The 15,857-nt window shown below is 31.2% G+C and overlaps 1 protein-coding gene across 2 annotated transcripts in view; it reads right to left on the bottom strand.

The window, feature by feature from the left end:
• Nucleotides 1–11,646: 11,646 nt before the first annotated feature.
• The window catches only part of LOC127720100 (serine/threonine-protein kinase mTOR-like), an 87,462-nt gene continuing 83,251 nt past the window's right edge, over nt 11,647–15,857 (bottom strand). For both annotated transcript variants that reach the window (XM_052226503.1, XM_052226504.1), the window contains one exon: nt 11,647–15,316. In XM_052226503.1, the coding sequence (XP_052082463.1) occupies nt 14,973–15,316 (344 nt within the window). In that variant the 3' untranslated portion in view covers nt 11,647–14,972. The remainder of the gene's footprint in view (nt 15,317–15,857) is intronic.

Here is a 15,857-nt window from a genome sequence, read left to right as displayed (position 1 = left end):
ATCATGGTCAATCATTTAACTACACAAATGTTCATCTTGTCCTCCTCACATGTAGTAGTGGTATAATGCAACTAGACGTAGTCTTTTATTAATTAAAAAAAATGAATAAAAGTGGCCTTTTATTAAGGTATATTGGTGCTTTTATACATTATTTATAGACATATTTACACTTGTATGCAAATTTGTCTGCCATTACTTAAAATCACACAAGTTCCCGTAAAATTTGACATCACAATTAAAAAAATTTGACATCATAATTAAAAAGTGATTGTTGCTTGACATCAGAAGGTTATTCTGAGACAGATCTAAGGTCATTCGGAGACAAAATTCAGCTAAATACCAAAAGTGTACATACGTTTGTTGAAGTACTTAGTTTTTATACGACCGCAAAAATTGAAAATTTTTTGGTCGTATATTGGTATGACGTTGTCGTCGTCGTTGTCGTCGTCGTCGTCGTCGTCTGGCGTCGTCCGGCGTCGTCCGAAGACACATTGGTTTTCGCACTCTAACTTTAGTTTAAGTGAATGGATCTCTATGAAATTTTACCATAAGGTTCAATACCACAAAAGGAAGGTTGGGATTGATTTTGGGGGTTATGGTACCAACAGTTAAGGAATTAGGGGCCAAAAAGGGGCCAAAAATAAGCATTTTTGTAACTTCCAGACATAACTTGTGTGTTAGTGTATGGATCTCTCTGACATTGTACCACAAGGTTCCATATCACACAGGGAATGCTGGGATTAATTTTGGGGGTAATTGCCTCAAAATATTAGGAATTAGGGGCCAAAAAAGGGGCAAAAAACAAGCATTTTTTTAGTTTCATGACAATAACTTGTGTGTAAGTGTATGGATCTTTCTGAAATTGTACTACAAGGTTCCATATCACAAAGGGAAAGCTGGAATTGAGTTTGGGGGTAATTGCCCAAAACGTTTAGGAATAAGGGGCCAAAAAGGGGCAAAAAATAAGCATTTTTCTAGTTTCCAGACAATTATAAACTTGTGTTCAAGTGTATGGATCTCTCTGAAATTGTACCACAAGGTTCCATATCACACAGGGAATGCTGGGATTGATTTTGGGGGTAATTGCCCAAAACGTTTAGGGATAAGGGGCCAAAAAGGGGCCAAAAATAAGCATTTTTCTAGTTTCCAGACAATAACTTGTGTTCAAGTGTATGGATCTCTCTGAAATTGTACTGCAAGGTACCATACCACAAAGGGAAAGCTGGGATTGAGTTTGGGGGTGATGAATCATAAGGGGGTTCAAAAAATTTGGGGGGGGAGATTTTTTTTTTTTTCCTTTTTTTTTTCTTTTAAAATTTTCCATTTTAAGTTGGTTATTTCTGTTTTATATTTAAAAGCAAATAATAACGATATGGTAGGAGATACACACCAAACAGGATGTGTAAATTATTATAAAATAAGTATTGTGCAATAGCAAGAAATTTTCAATTGCACAGTATTGCACAGTATTGCGCAATAGCAAGAAATCTTCAATTGCACAGTATTGTGCAATAGCAAGAAATATCCAATAGCACAATATTGCGCAATAGCAAGAAATTGTCAATTGTACAGTATTGCGCAATAGCAAGAAATATTCAATTGCACAGTATTGTACAAAAGAAGATACTTCGTATAAATTGCTTATTTCTTGACCAATTTCAATGGGGTTTTATTCTTGAATTCTTGTGGTTCTTTAATATGCTGATTCTAACCGTGTATTAAGTTTTTGGATTTTGGGCCCCGTTTTTAAATTGGTCCACATTGAGGTCCAAAGGGTCCAAAATTAAACTTTGTTTGATTTCATCAAAAATTGAATTATTGGGGTTCTTTGATATGCCGAATCTAACCGTGTATTTAGATTCTTAATTTTTGGTTCTGTTTTCAAATTGGTCTACATTAAGGTCCAAAGGGTCCAAAATTAAACTTAGTATGATTTTAACAAAAATTGAATTCTTAGGATTCTTTGATATGCTGAATCTAAACATGTATTTAGATTTTTGATTATGGGCCCAGTTTTCAAGTTGGTCCAAATCGGGGTCCAAAATTAAACTTTGTTTGATTTCAACAAAAATTGAATATATGGGGTTCTTTGATATGCTGAATCTAACCATGTATTTAGATTTTTGATTTTTGGGCCCCATTATCAACTTAGTCCACATTGAGGTCAAAAGGGTCCAAAATTAAACTTTGTTTGATTTCATCAAAAATTGAATTCTTGGGGTTCTTTGATATGCTGAATCTAACCATGTATTTAGATTTTGGATATTGGACCATAATAGTTGAATGTCCAATTTAAAATTTTTAAGTTCTTAGACCACATTCATTCTGTGTCAGAAACCTATGCTGTGTCAAATATTTAATCACAATCCAAATTCAGAGCTGTATCAAGCTTGAATGTTGTGTCCATACTTGCCCCAACTGTTCAGGGTTCGACCTCTGTGGTCGTATCAAGCTGCGCCCTGCGGAGCATTTTATTATATTTTTGTTTATGATGGTACTTTATCTGCCATTCCTGTCTATAAGGCACTTACGTATAAACACTATAATTCTAGGTTTTGATGATATAACTATGAAAATTCTTTTCCAGATTTTACTCTTTGTGCTTTGGCCTAGTATATTGTTGTGTAGGACATTTTTTGAATTATTGTACAACAAAACATTAGGCCCATCCAAGAAAGCCACATAATATAGTTATTTTTAGTCCCCCGAGTGATGTTTTCGGATCATATAAATACTGAATGTCCTTCCCTTTTTGTTAGTGCTCACACATGTACCATTCTTGACAGATTTTTATAAAAAAATATATCATAGGTTTATATCAGCAATGCCTCGGACAGTTTCGAAAATCAGTGCCGATCAAATATTTTTAAAAGAGTTTTGTCCCTTGGAAATATTAATTTTATGGAAAATTTCATTGTAACACTCTCATGTGTACAATTCTTGACTGATTTTTATGAAATTTATATCATGGGTTTATATAAGCAATGTCTCGGACAAGTTCGAAATCAGTGTTGATCAATTATTTTTGAAAAGAGTTATGCCCCTTGAAAATTTAAATTATATGGAAAATTTCATTGTAAGCACTCTCATGTGTACAATTTTTGCCAGATTTTTATCAAATGTTTATATAAGCAAATGTCTTAGACAAGTGTACAAATCAGTGCCAATCAAATATTTTTAAAGGAGTTATGGCCCTTGGAAATATTAATTATATTGGAATTTGCCATTTATTTGCTCTCAAGCCATTATTTTTTTTTTTTAGTTATTGCCCTTGGATAGACAAAATATGCGCAACCCGGGGACATTTGAACTCTTCTTTTATTACAATGAGCTTTGCAATTTTATAAGTTAACTCTAAGAACCGCCAAAAATTTGCACAACTCAGGTTTTGGCTAATCAGTGACTTCTTTAAGAATGTAATTCTTTTGAGGAAAAATCCATAAAAAATAAGCATATAAAACATTTTACATAATAATTACAATCATACTTTATTTTTGTTTTTAGGTAAATTAAAATTTTTACATTTTTTTGTACTGTTTTATGTATATTTTCTATTAGAACTTATGAAATATATTGCTTTTAGATAGAAGTTTATTTTATGTAATCCATTCTCATGTTAGTCTTTCATTTTACATTTGTATTTTTATAGCTTTAATCAAATCAATCATATACATACAATGTGATTCATGTTCACTAGTCAATCATGTCGAAACTATGAGATTTTCCCAGAAAACTCAAATATTTTGTTCAAGGGCTGTTCAGGAATGGATTGTCAGAATATTAGGAAAAGTTGTGAGTGGGGCCAATTTGGTGTCGTTCAGACACATCAAGTTGTAAATTGCTTTCTGACTTCAATGTATCTAGAACAGCTCTTGAGTACATATGTATAATTTATTGTTGGAATATGTATGTTTGAAAGTTCACCCTTAGAGTGTGAAAAGGTTTAACACTAGAGATTTATCTAAGTCTCTGAAAAAAAGGAAATTAAAGTGAATAAAATGGCATTATATTAAAGGTTGTAAATTATTTTATTTTCATCTAAATAGTTTTTAATTTTGTCTAAGCATTTGAAATGACTATAGTTTATTTAGAATTTTATGAAAATCTTTTCATGTTATAATTTTCAGTCAAATGAGTTCAAGCTTTAATGAACCAGAAGGTTATAAAATCACCTTTTAAATTTAGATGTATTATGTTTGGAGTTTTGTTTTTCAATAAATTAGAGTTCCCATTCTCATGATGCTGCAGTTGTATCATTCTGCACTGGGCATTGCCCTTTTCAAATGTTAAAAAAGAGATATCATTTTATGTCTGTGGACTTGCATATAGTCAAATTTCATTTTTGACTTAAAACTTGTATACAAAAATTATATTGTATTTTTTTGTGTATTTTTAAACTTTTCAAGCTTTTTATGAGATGTGGAATCATTTCATTTGTTCATTACAATAAAAGTAATTGATAATTTGTTACTTTTTAAATGAGAATTATAGAATAACTAATCGAGAAATCATGTAGAAAAAAAATCAACGAGTGAACGAAATAACACATTAATTCACAAATGCACGTTGCGCATGAGTTATCTATTGGTGTTGTTCGGTCACAAGTTAAATATTTTATCGATATTTGAATTCTTTGATTACTTATTCTTTTTATTATATTGACAATGGGTTTTTTAATGGAAATAAAGTAGAAAATGCAAGGAACTATATCTTTTTCTACACATTCATAATTTGCCTTGATGCAATGTCATCAACAACGTCTTGACAACACATATTGTTGTATGACGTCAGAGGAGTGAAATTATCGAGTTTATTTCACATGTGAAATTATAGGTTTTTATTTCACTGGGAAATCACAGTAACTCATTGCAAACAATATAATAAAAGGGTATAATGAAACGATGTACATTTGATGAAGATTATGTTTGAGTTGAAGTTTTGTTTCTGTTAAATACTTTATAATGTAGTCTCAGTTCCAACTGATTTTTACAGTTATGTACTGTTACACCATTGGTCTAGATTAGGAGGAGGGTTGAAAACTTGAGAGCTCACAATCATGTTAAATCCAGGCACATTCTCTATGTGCCTATCCCAAGTCAGTGAATTAAACTGTGATTCACTGGTTGTCATTGGTTACTGTCCGTTATATCTGTTTTTCATTAATTGTTTTGTCATAATTCAGGTTGTTCATTCTTTCCTTTGACTTGTTTTATATTTTTCATGGTTTACCCTTTTATAGCTGACTACACTGTATGGGTTTTTCTCATTGTTGAAGGTCATATGGTGACCTATAATTGCTTTAATCTACATTATTTGGACTCCTATGGATAGTTGTCTCATTGGCAATCATACCATTTAATTAAGTTATTTTATATTGCACTAAGAGAATGTGAGAAATGATACAAAAGGCAGGTGTGGTGGGATTGCTTCCCTTTGTACATGTACGTAAGTGGTTGAGCTAAGGAAGTACATGTATTTCTTTAGTTCAGTTGGTTAAAGAGCTGCCTTGTAACACAGATGTCCCAAGTTCAAGTCCTGGAGGAAACAAAGTGATTTTGTGATATGAAAATCATGCTCTACAATTAAATTTGGCCCCCAGCTAAAAACCCACGGTAGTTAGATAGGATGTGTTGTTTGAGTCATAATAGTATGATGACTCTTGAGGTGGTGGAAGTGTGGCAGGATTGCTTCCCTTAGTATGAGTAGTACACACTTAGTCAGCCGTAAGCGGTTGAGCTAGGGAATTACTTCTTTAGCTCAGTCGGTTAAAGCACTGCCTTGTAACACAGAGGTCATGGGTTCGATGAAAATCATGCTCTCCGGTTACAAGAGTGAATAATTTTTCTTTTATTCAGCTATGCTATTACTATGCCACAGCGTACACATATACCTCTTTATCGACATGAACTGCCAGAAAACACCATTTTAATAATGTTAAGTTTAAGGCCTTGAAGCATGACAGAAGTGAAGGGATGTAGGATGGATATATAATATTGATGGTCTATCATGAGAACCTATTTTAACATGGATGAGGTTAGAAAACTTACCATTAAGTTACACCTATCATTGCAGAGTAGAAAATTATCGATTATGACTAACACCTGATGAGAAAAATGTATCCTGGTCAAAAGTTAAGTATGTCAATTGATGCTATCTAAAACAACTTGATAAAAAGTTGATATACAATTTTATATTAAATATCAGAACAAATTTTGCAAAAAAAAAGATAAAAAAGAGAAGAAAATTGTCATTTAAATGAAATTTTAGTCAAAAGGCTACGCTTTAATCAAAAGCCCTATATTATCATTACTTCTTAATTGTTTTTTTTTTTTATCCCGATAAAATTATAAACTACAGAATTTAATTTCAAAATTTAAAACCATAAAACACATAATTTAATTTTTAAACCAATTCACAACTTTAAAAATTTAAATAAAGCTTATATGTATTCATAGTTCAATAAGTTCCTGAACACTTTAATAACTGTTTTCATCATGAAAAGTATTCAAGTGTTGATCACAATTTAGGATTCAAGGATCAGTCTGTAATATTATCATAAATGTGATCACTAAAAAGTAGTCATCAGTGATTTCATGATAGTTAAACCTTAAGTGGAATAATTTTTGTGACAATGTTTCTGAGTGAAGGATGATCATTAGTCAAATCTGTAATTGGTTTGTATTAGTTATGACATTTGATCATGCTGATCTTGAAGAGTATTCAGAATACTTTTTAATCTAGTTTCAACTTGGACTTTCCTTAAGTGGGATAAACCATTCTGAACTAGATATAGCTGTGGATACTATTTTAAAATGGACTGTACTATTGGAATAAACCATTCTGAACTAGTACTATTTTAAATTGGACTAAACTATATCAGGAATAATCCATTTCTAAACAAATCTACCTACTTTAAAATAGATTAGACCGTCAATAAGGATATGTTATGCTCTTGAAATAGATTGATACACTAGGTTAAAAAATTGCATTCATTTTTCTATATACCTAGTGGTAGCATGCTTGGCACTTGCATTGTGTGGGCCCAAACTAGTGTTGTGTGACGGGATGGCTTCCCTTAGAACATGTAGTAGATACTTAGCCAGCCGTAAGCAGTTGAGCTAGGGAAATACTTCTTTAGCTCAGTCAATTAGAGCACTGCCTTGTAACACAGTGGTCCTGGGGTTTTATAATGAAAATCATGCTCTCCCGTTACAGTTGACTTATAAAATTGAGAATGGAAATGGGGAATGTGTCAAAGAGACAGCAACCTGACCAAAGGACAGAAAACTTAAGTCTACCCTCAGACAAGAAAGTTGATTTGCTGCTTTTGTGTCTTGAGCATTATAATCACATCTACTTCAAACTTATTTGCTGCTTTTGTGATGAGCATACCACAATAAGTAAGAGCAAAGACTGGTCAACTCTATGGTATAATTACATGTCTTCGTTGGTAGACAAGTATTAACAGCACACTTTTTTTTATCTTATGGGCTAAACTCCTCGGTGGTTTTGTGTTGGTTTCTTACCTTGACTTGATTTTGATCTATGATTGAGTCGAACAAAACTTAAAAAGGTATTAGCTGCTTCTGTGCAAAGCACACATTTGGCTTTATAATGTACTCAGAGTTCGTGGCATTAACGCTTTCCACAATTGCTTATGACAAACCTATTAAAAGAACCAAGACGACCAAAACAATGTTAAAAGCCCTTCACAAACAACTTTATATGCATACAAAGATATTTTAAAAAGACATTTACATGTATTTTAAACTTCAGACTGAATTAAATTAAACCCAAAGTTCAAATGAAGCTTGTCACTATATTCATAGTTCAGTTAAATTCCGGACTATTTAAAACTACTCTCATCGTGAACATGAATCAAGAACAGTATTCACTAATGAATACAATTTAGGTTTCATGGATCAGTCTGTAATTTCATCTTGCATATGATCACAAAAAATTTACTAATCAGTGATTTGATGCTTAGTATAAATCAAAAAGTGATAAATTCTTGAACAAATGTATCTATGTTACTGAGTGAAGAATGATTTTTACTCAGATCTCACTGATTTAGTATATGTAAGAGAATGATAATCCCTTTCTTCATGATTAAGTACGAGCGTTAGCGAGTACTTATCATGAAGTAAGGGATTATCATTCTCTTACAAACTTAGAATATTGTAAAGTGCTCAAGGCTCAAATGATCTCTTGATTGGTTTTACTCAGAATTAGTTTCATTGTCAGTGCAATGTTTATAATTTATGCATGACTTCCTTTTTAGGCATTTCATTTATGGATTAGTTTTAGTGATGTCAGGACTTTCTTATAATTTGGGAGTATTAAATAAAAATGCATTTTAGACATTAGGTGACACAACAATACAAAGAAAAAGGTAGGAATTGTATATGTTTCCTGATTGTGAGTATGAATGTAAATCATGTAATATTTTAGTGAGGAATTATCCTTTTTTTATTTACAGTTTAAATCAACAAATACATTTGATATACAACTAATTTTATTTCACAGCCAATATTTTGGTCCAAATACTATTTCATTATGTCAGGGGAATGTTCAAATAAAATGATTTTAAAAGATTTAAATATATTCAAAAATTAAATTCCTGTTTTATTTTATTTTATCGGAACATTGGAAATAACTCTTTTTTCCCAACTGCTGGTCCAGTAATCAGAGTTTTGGAAAGCTAAAGATTTTGGTTGTTTTTGATTTTAAAACTTTTTTTTTGTATTGCTTTGATATTGTTTAATTTTTTAGTAATTTGAAGTTATTAATATTTTCATAATTAATTAAAGCTACCAATTTTACTGCACCAGTAAACTTCAACTTATTTTGATTTTTTTGTTTGTTTCACAATTCAACAATCACTGTGTGATAAATCCTTTCAATCTGATAAATGTGCTTCCGGGCAGTTGTTACTAATTTATAGAAACTCTTTGTTTTGAACTGTAAATAGACCCAAACAATAGGATAATCCTTTACTAAGAACATGATTTACATTCATTCTTCACAATTAAGAGACATCAAATCCTACAATTTCATTGGTCGAGAGCACTTTGCTATATTCTAATTTATGAAAGTAACATAGTCATCTTGAGAACAGTATTCACAATCCTTTTTTACCCAATATTAACATGGACTTGGTTATTATGGGATAACACATTCTGAATTGGGTTGGACATAGATACTATTGAAATGGTCTAGGGGGATATATCATTTTTAAATGGACTGGACTATATCAGGAATAATCCATTTCAAGACAAATTTACCTATGTTTAAATGGGCTAGACTGTCATTTAGAACATGTTATTCTCTTCCCTGTTAATTTTTTTGTATTTGGGGGGAAAAAATAATATCACTTCTGTTTAAGTATGAAGAAAATGGACATGGGAAGAGGAAACCAAATTGAGAATTTTACAGCCACTAGAAAAATTGATTTGACCTTGGAAATGTATGACTTTATGATTTTTTTTAAGGACAAAGATGTGAACAATTATGGGTCATTGTATGACCTTCAAAAATTAGGGTTCAGATTCTCACAAAACATGTTTAACCCCACATTTTTGCAACTGTTCCAAGTTAGGAACCTCTAGCCTTTATCAGTCTTGTGTTTTTTTTAAATTATGGTTCATTTGCATGTTTGTATGTTTCAGAGTTTAGTGTGGAGTCCATTTTGCTAAACTGGTATACTTTATTGTTTAGGGGCCAGCTGAAGCCCACTTCTGAGTGAAGACCCATTGATGGCATTGGACTGTTTTCTGCTCTTTGGTCAGTTTTTGTCTCTCTGACACATTCCCTGTTGCCATTCTCTATTCTATTCCATACAGTAGCATAAACTACAAAAGGTTCAAGCCTGAAAAAGTTGTAAAGAAATTTGAAAGAAACAAGAATTCTGAGAGTATTGCATGGCAATACATAGTCCCCTACCGATTAAAAATTAATTGTACTGGAACAAAATGCTAACTTGATCTATAACTTGTCATGGTGTAAACTATATAACAAATATCAAGACAATATCTTTAAGCATGACAAAAAAAAGTGTGAAAAACTGATTATTTAAGTGAATTTTCTAAGTCCAAGGACCATAACTCTGCACAAAATCATCAGACCGGAACAAAATTCGAACTTGATCTGTGACTTGTCATGATAAAACAATGTACCATTTATTAAAGCATGACGAAAAAAGTGCAGAAAACTGAATATTTGATTGAATTTTCTTAGTCCAAGGACCATAACTCTGCACAAAATTATCAGACTGGAACAAAATTCGAACTTGATCTGTAACTTATCATGATAAAACAATATACCAAATTTCAAATCAATATCTTCAAGCAAAAAGAAAAAAGTGTGGAAAACTGATTGCCGGACTGACGGACAGACAGACAGACGGAGTGCAAACCTAAAGTCCCCTTCGATCGGTAGGGGACTAAAAACTACAACATGATTTATACTTTAACAATAAAAGAAATAAAATATGGAAGACAGTAACCAACAACCACAGGTAGCTCAACCAGCAATAACCTGGGACAGTGGCGTCACAGCACAGCATAACCATTTTGCTCATCTGACAAGTCATATTGCCTTGAATTTATTTTCAATATCAACAATACCTTAATTCAGAAACTATTGCAAGGTTTTCATAAATGCAAATAATATGACTGAATGAGTATTGCAATAATAAGAACTCACATTCTTATATCTGATACATATAGCTGTATGCAGATTATCCTAAAATTGCAATCAATCTTTACTCACACTCCTAAATGCCTTGTGCTAAGTGGAGAAGCAGCCAATACCAATTTGGCTGTCCTTGGTTTGACATGGAACTTGATGAGAGAACACTATGTTGTACTGTTACACCACTGTCCCAGGTTAGGGGGAGGGTTGGGATCACGCTAACATGTTTAACCCCACCACATTCTGTATGTATGTGCCTGTCCCAAGTCAGGAGCCTGTTATTCAGTGGTTGTCGTTTGTTTATGTGTTACATATTTGTTATTCGTTCATTTTTTGTACATAAATTAGGCCGTTAGTTTTACATTGTCATTTCGGGGCCTTTTATAGCTGACTGTGCGTTATGGGCTCTGCTAATTGTTGAAGGCCGTACGTTGACCTAAAGTTGTTAATTTCTGTGTCATTTGGTCTCTTATGGAGAGTTGTCTCATTGGCAATCATACCACATCTTCTTTTTTATAACTACCAGGCAGTTATTATTTATTGGTTTTGATGAGACTATTAGAAAGCTTTACCATACTATAAAGCTCAACATGGACTTGTCTGCTATGGTGTGTTCAGTAAATTATAAAATCTCAAATCATTGTGATTGAAAGATATTACAAATCTTCTTTTCCATGTGGATAAATAGTGAAAAATATATTGTTATCGAGAAACTAAGATAGTGAAAAAAGCCAAAATGATGAGAACTCTACCAATATAATATTATGTGCTGATTTATCTTATTCTATGGGATACTTAATAGGAACAAAGGCTATTGTACAGACACAGACAACAGAATCATACATTTAAACGACTGCAAAACCATTTTGCAGTAGTATGATAGAATTAAATCAATTTAAATAATATTAATGACTCACATTCACATGTTTTTGACAAATAAAACTAATTCTGTAATTACTTAAAAGTTTTAATTCATACTTATATTCATAAACAAGTTTTATTTAACAGTAATTCATCAATGCTCTTAAATATATAAATATATGAATGTTAACAGGCAAATATAACATAATCACAATAATTATTACATCAAATGTCAGAGACACAAAAATATGAAATCTGTTAAAATATTTCAAATGATAGAGCACTTTTTTAGCTCCCTAACTGAAGTAAAGCAAAGATAACAACAATACTGTAAATTCAGAAATTATTACGAAAAATGCGACTGGATGAGTATCGCAATAATATGATCTCGCATTCTGATTTCTGATACATACATCTGTATGCAAAATTTCCAGAAATCACCATTATTAAAATCGCATTATTGTCCTTTCTTAAAAAATTGCAATAATAAATGCATGCAATAATTTCTAAATTTACAGTATTTGTCTTTCTACTTTTGGATGCTCCTCTTAGCTTGCAATGAGTAGAGATAGGAAGATAAAATTTGTTTTTTCTTATATTTCTGTTCCCTTATGTTGGAATATTAAACAAGAATGGAAATGCTGAAATATCTCATCCACTTTACTGATCATAATTGAATTTATAATGCAAGTCTCAGAGAAAAAAATTATACAATAAGTATAACATTAAATAAACTTTATCATTGATCCATTTAAATAAGATAAAGATCAGACGGACATGTAGGCTTTACTATCATTCCATACAACAATTACAGTTAGCCAATTGCTTATAGTATCTGAGAAACAGACCTATCAAGAAAACTAAACTTTGACCAATGAACCATGAAAATGAGGTCAATGTCAGAAGAACTCTGCAAGACAGAAATGTACGATTTGCAATCATTTTACACACCATATATAATTACCCTATTGCTTATAGTATCTGAGAAATCAAATGTGGCAAATGATTAATCTAAAAATGTTTGCAAAATGTTCTGTTGTTGCTAAGACATAATTTCAAAAACATTCATCACAAGCAAAAATACGATATCGTAATTATCATAATCAAATTATGATATGAAACATCTAACTTTCTAAATTTCTAATTACATTATAAACATTTATTTGTATTCCACTAAAACTTGAAATGTCATAATTAATCATACAATTACACTACAATGTTTCAATCTTCTTTTAGGCTAAACAAAATGTGTATGTGTTTCAGATTTCAGTGTTAAGAATAACAAGCTTAGTAGCTAGGAAAACTATTTTTGTTTTACCTGGGTTTTATCTGGTGATGTTTCAAGTGACAAACCAGTGGTTTTTCAATTCTTCACTACCATACATGCCAATAAAAATTTAGGGTAAGAATTCTTAAAATACAGTAGATAGGTCATAGGAGAGAAACCTGAAATACAGATTTAAATTTTTTATTTCTATTTTAATGTAAACAAGATCACAGCACAGCATGTCAAAATGAAACACACCAAATCGCACTCAAAAACTATGATAAATGCTTTCATTCAAAATAAACAAAATCCTGAAATTTTGCACAATAAAGACATAACATGATTCATATTATAAATAAAGCACTTTATGCAATTATGAATCACTATAATTATACTCATGTTACATTAAAAGACATGATCAATTAAGAATTGAAGATATCATTTTGTAAAACCTTGACATTATGGGGTTCTTTATAGCTGAATAGTAGTAAAAAAATGAACGAAAGCAAGGCGCTTTTTTCTATTTTGAAGTTTTGTACCTAAAGCATTCAGTCTAGTTAGAAATTCAAACTGAATATGACTTTATTGTTTGATGAAATCATTGCACTATGATTGATAGTAGAAATATAATGGAACATCACTAAGAATTAAAACATTATACATTTTTTTTGCCAAAAATATAAATAATGCAATATAATTAAATAACACTAAAAATCAGAAATGAAATATATTTTTTTGTCAACATAACAATGCAATATACTGTAAATTCAGAAATTATTGCGATGTTTTTATTATTGCGAAAAATGCGACAGGGTTATAATCGCAATTATTTAAACTCGCATTTTGAAATTTTTTTATATGAATTAAACAGGATTTTTCTCAATATCGCAAAAATTAAAATCGCATTTTAGTTTAAAATGACAAAATCTAAATAATAAATGCACGCAATAATTTCTGAATTTACAGTAACCAGGATAATCAAATTTTTATTGCAACAGCAAACATTCTTATTTTCAGTCATCAAAATATTATGAGAAAATTTGTAATGAAAATTTTATATTCCTATAAAAGGATACCTTTACCCAAATAATAATGTTTAATTTATATCATAAACTATGAAAATAAAATATGAATACACTGTAAGAAAATGGTTTGAAATACAAAAGATGAAAAAATTCATCGGTTCAATTAACTGAAATTTTATCTACAATGCTGGTGATTACTTGCTTTTTTGTAATGGAATGCAAAATCATTTCCAAAAGATTGATTCATTGATTGTTGTTTAACGCCATTTATAAAACAATTTGGCTATCAAGTAGCCTTCAGTTTTTATTGGTGGAGGAAGCCGAAGAGCCCAGAGAGAACCACACCCTTCTGTAGAAAAACTAACAATCCTACTCAATTAGGATTTGTGTCAAACACACCTGTCATGTGCGGGAATCGAAATCACAACCCATGTTGACAGGCTAGTGATACAGTATTTAGACTACTCAGACCACTCAGCCAACATGGCCCCTATCCGAAAGAGCACAATTTGCACTCTATTGCACAATTAGAGGTGACGTGATATATATTAACAATCATTCCTGTAAATTTTTTAAAGTGTTTTTATCACATTTATTTACAAATAACACCATAAATTATTAATTGTTGTTTGCTAAACATCCAGTGGCAAACATTACAGGTATGTTCAGGACTAAAACAACATTACACCATTAAAAGAATTGCATCACTTCTATATTATCATACAGTTTCAGCTATTTTATACTGCAACTGGAACACATCCTATTGTCTATTTCTAAATTTAGTAACAAAGTGCTATTTTGTACATTATGTCTATTTCATGCCAAACCTCTTTTCTTCATAAGGGGATCATTTAGGGACAGAACATGAGTTTAAATGTTGTGTTACTATTTTAATGGCTATCTATTTAAGTAGCTATTTTAAGCTGCAGTATAATATCAATACGAGATCGATGTCCAAAACAATCACTCTTTTATTATCTGAATGAAACTGTTCAAAGGCTCAGTGACCTCAGTTTCTAAGCCTCATAAAAAAAAGTTGATATTTTTCTGACATTTACCTAATATCATATATTCAAGCTTTTGACATTATATCATTTTGACTTTATTGTGACAATATTTAAAAATTTTCACCAGAATGGACACCATCCTATGTAACACTGACATAAATTTTCATGTGACGTAGCTTGTTTTATTAAAAGTTCCACTTGAGTGGACACATCAATAGATTCTTCGGTGGGGAAGTCTTTTCCTGTCAGTTTATCCCTTACTCTCTGTACAATCTGTACAGCCTTCTTGTTTAAAACTTCTGATGTAGAGTTGTCTCCACCTGGTGCATTTCCTGTTGCAACTGGTACTGACTTCTTTGCTGTTCCTGCTTGTCCAATGTCTACAGTTTCAAGAATATCTGCCTGTTCTTGACTTCCACTGTAGGAACCAGACCTGTTAGCCTTTGGTTTTGTTTTAGTAGTTGCTGAAATTGAAAAAAATTATAAAATGGTAGACTTGATTAGCTTGTGTTTTAATGTATTTGTAGATTTGTGTCTGTTTCAAAAATTGTTTCTGTTAAGTCATGTTTACAATTCATTGTTCTCTTTCTCGAGAATGTACAAATGCATAACCATAGAAATAAATTCTTCTTTGTAATTAGAAAATACACTGAATAATTTTACAGAAAACCAGAAGAAATGTAGACAGCTATAATGTAGACTGCTGTACTTTCTTTTCAGATTAAAAAAATATTGGATTTAGATATAAACGTTCATTAGACCTGGTATTTGTGTTTAGCTTAGTCATATTTCACAGTATATTTTTATCATCTTACACTATACTTGTTATAAAGATGAAGTTTTTCAAAATAAAATATAGATTTCCATTGAAATGTTTGAACTACAATTATCAATCTTAACTTTTAGGCTTTTTGTGTTTTTCGTGGATATTTGATTTCGTGGTTTTTCCAAAGTCTGCAAACAAGCATAAAGAAAATGTGTACTTCCCTCAACATTCAAATTTGT

Source organism: Mytilus californianus, unplaced genomic scaffold (genome assembly GCF_021869535.1).
Source record: "Mytilus californianus isolate M0D057914Y unplaced genomic scaffold, xbMytCali1.0.p SCAF_11, whole genome shotgun sequence".
In the NCBI taxonomy this organism is placed as follows: domain Eukaryota; kingdom Metazoa; phylum Mollusca; class Bivalvia; order Mytilida; family Mytilidae; genus Mytilus; species Mytilus californianus.
The sequence above is the reverse complement of the archived record's forward strand: the minus strand, read 5'-3'. Positions and strand labels throughout refer to the sequence as shown.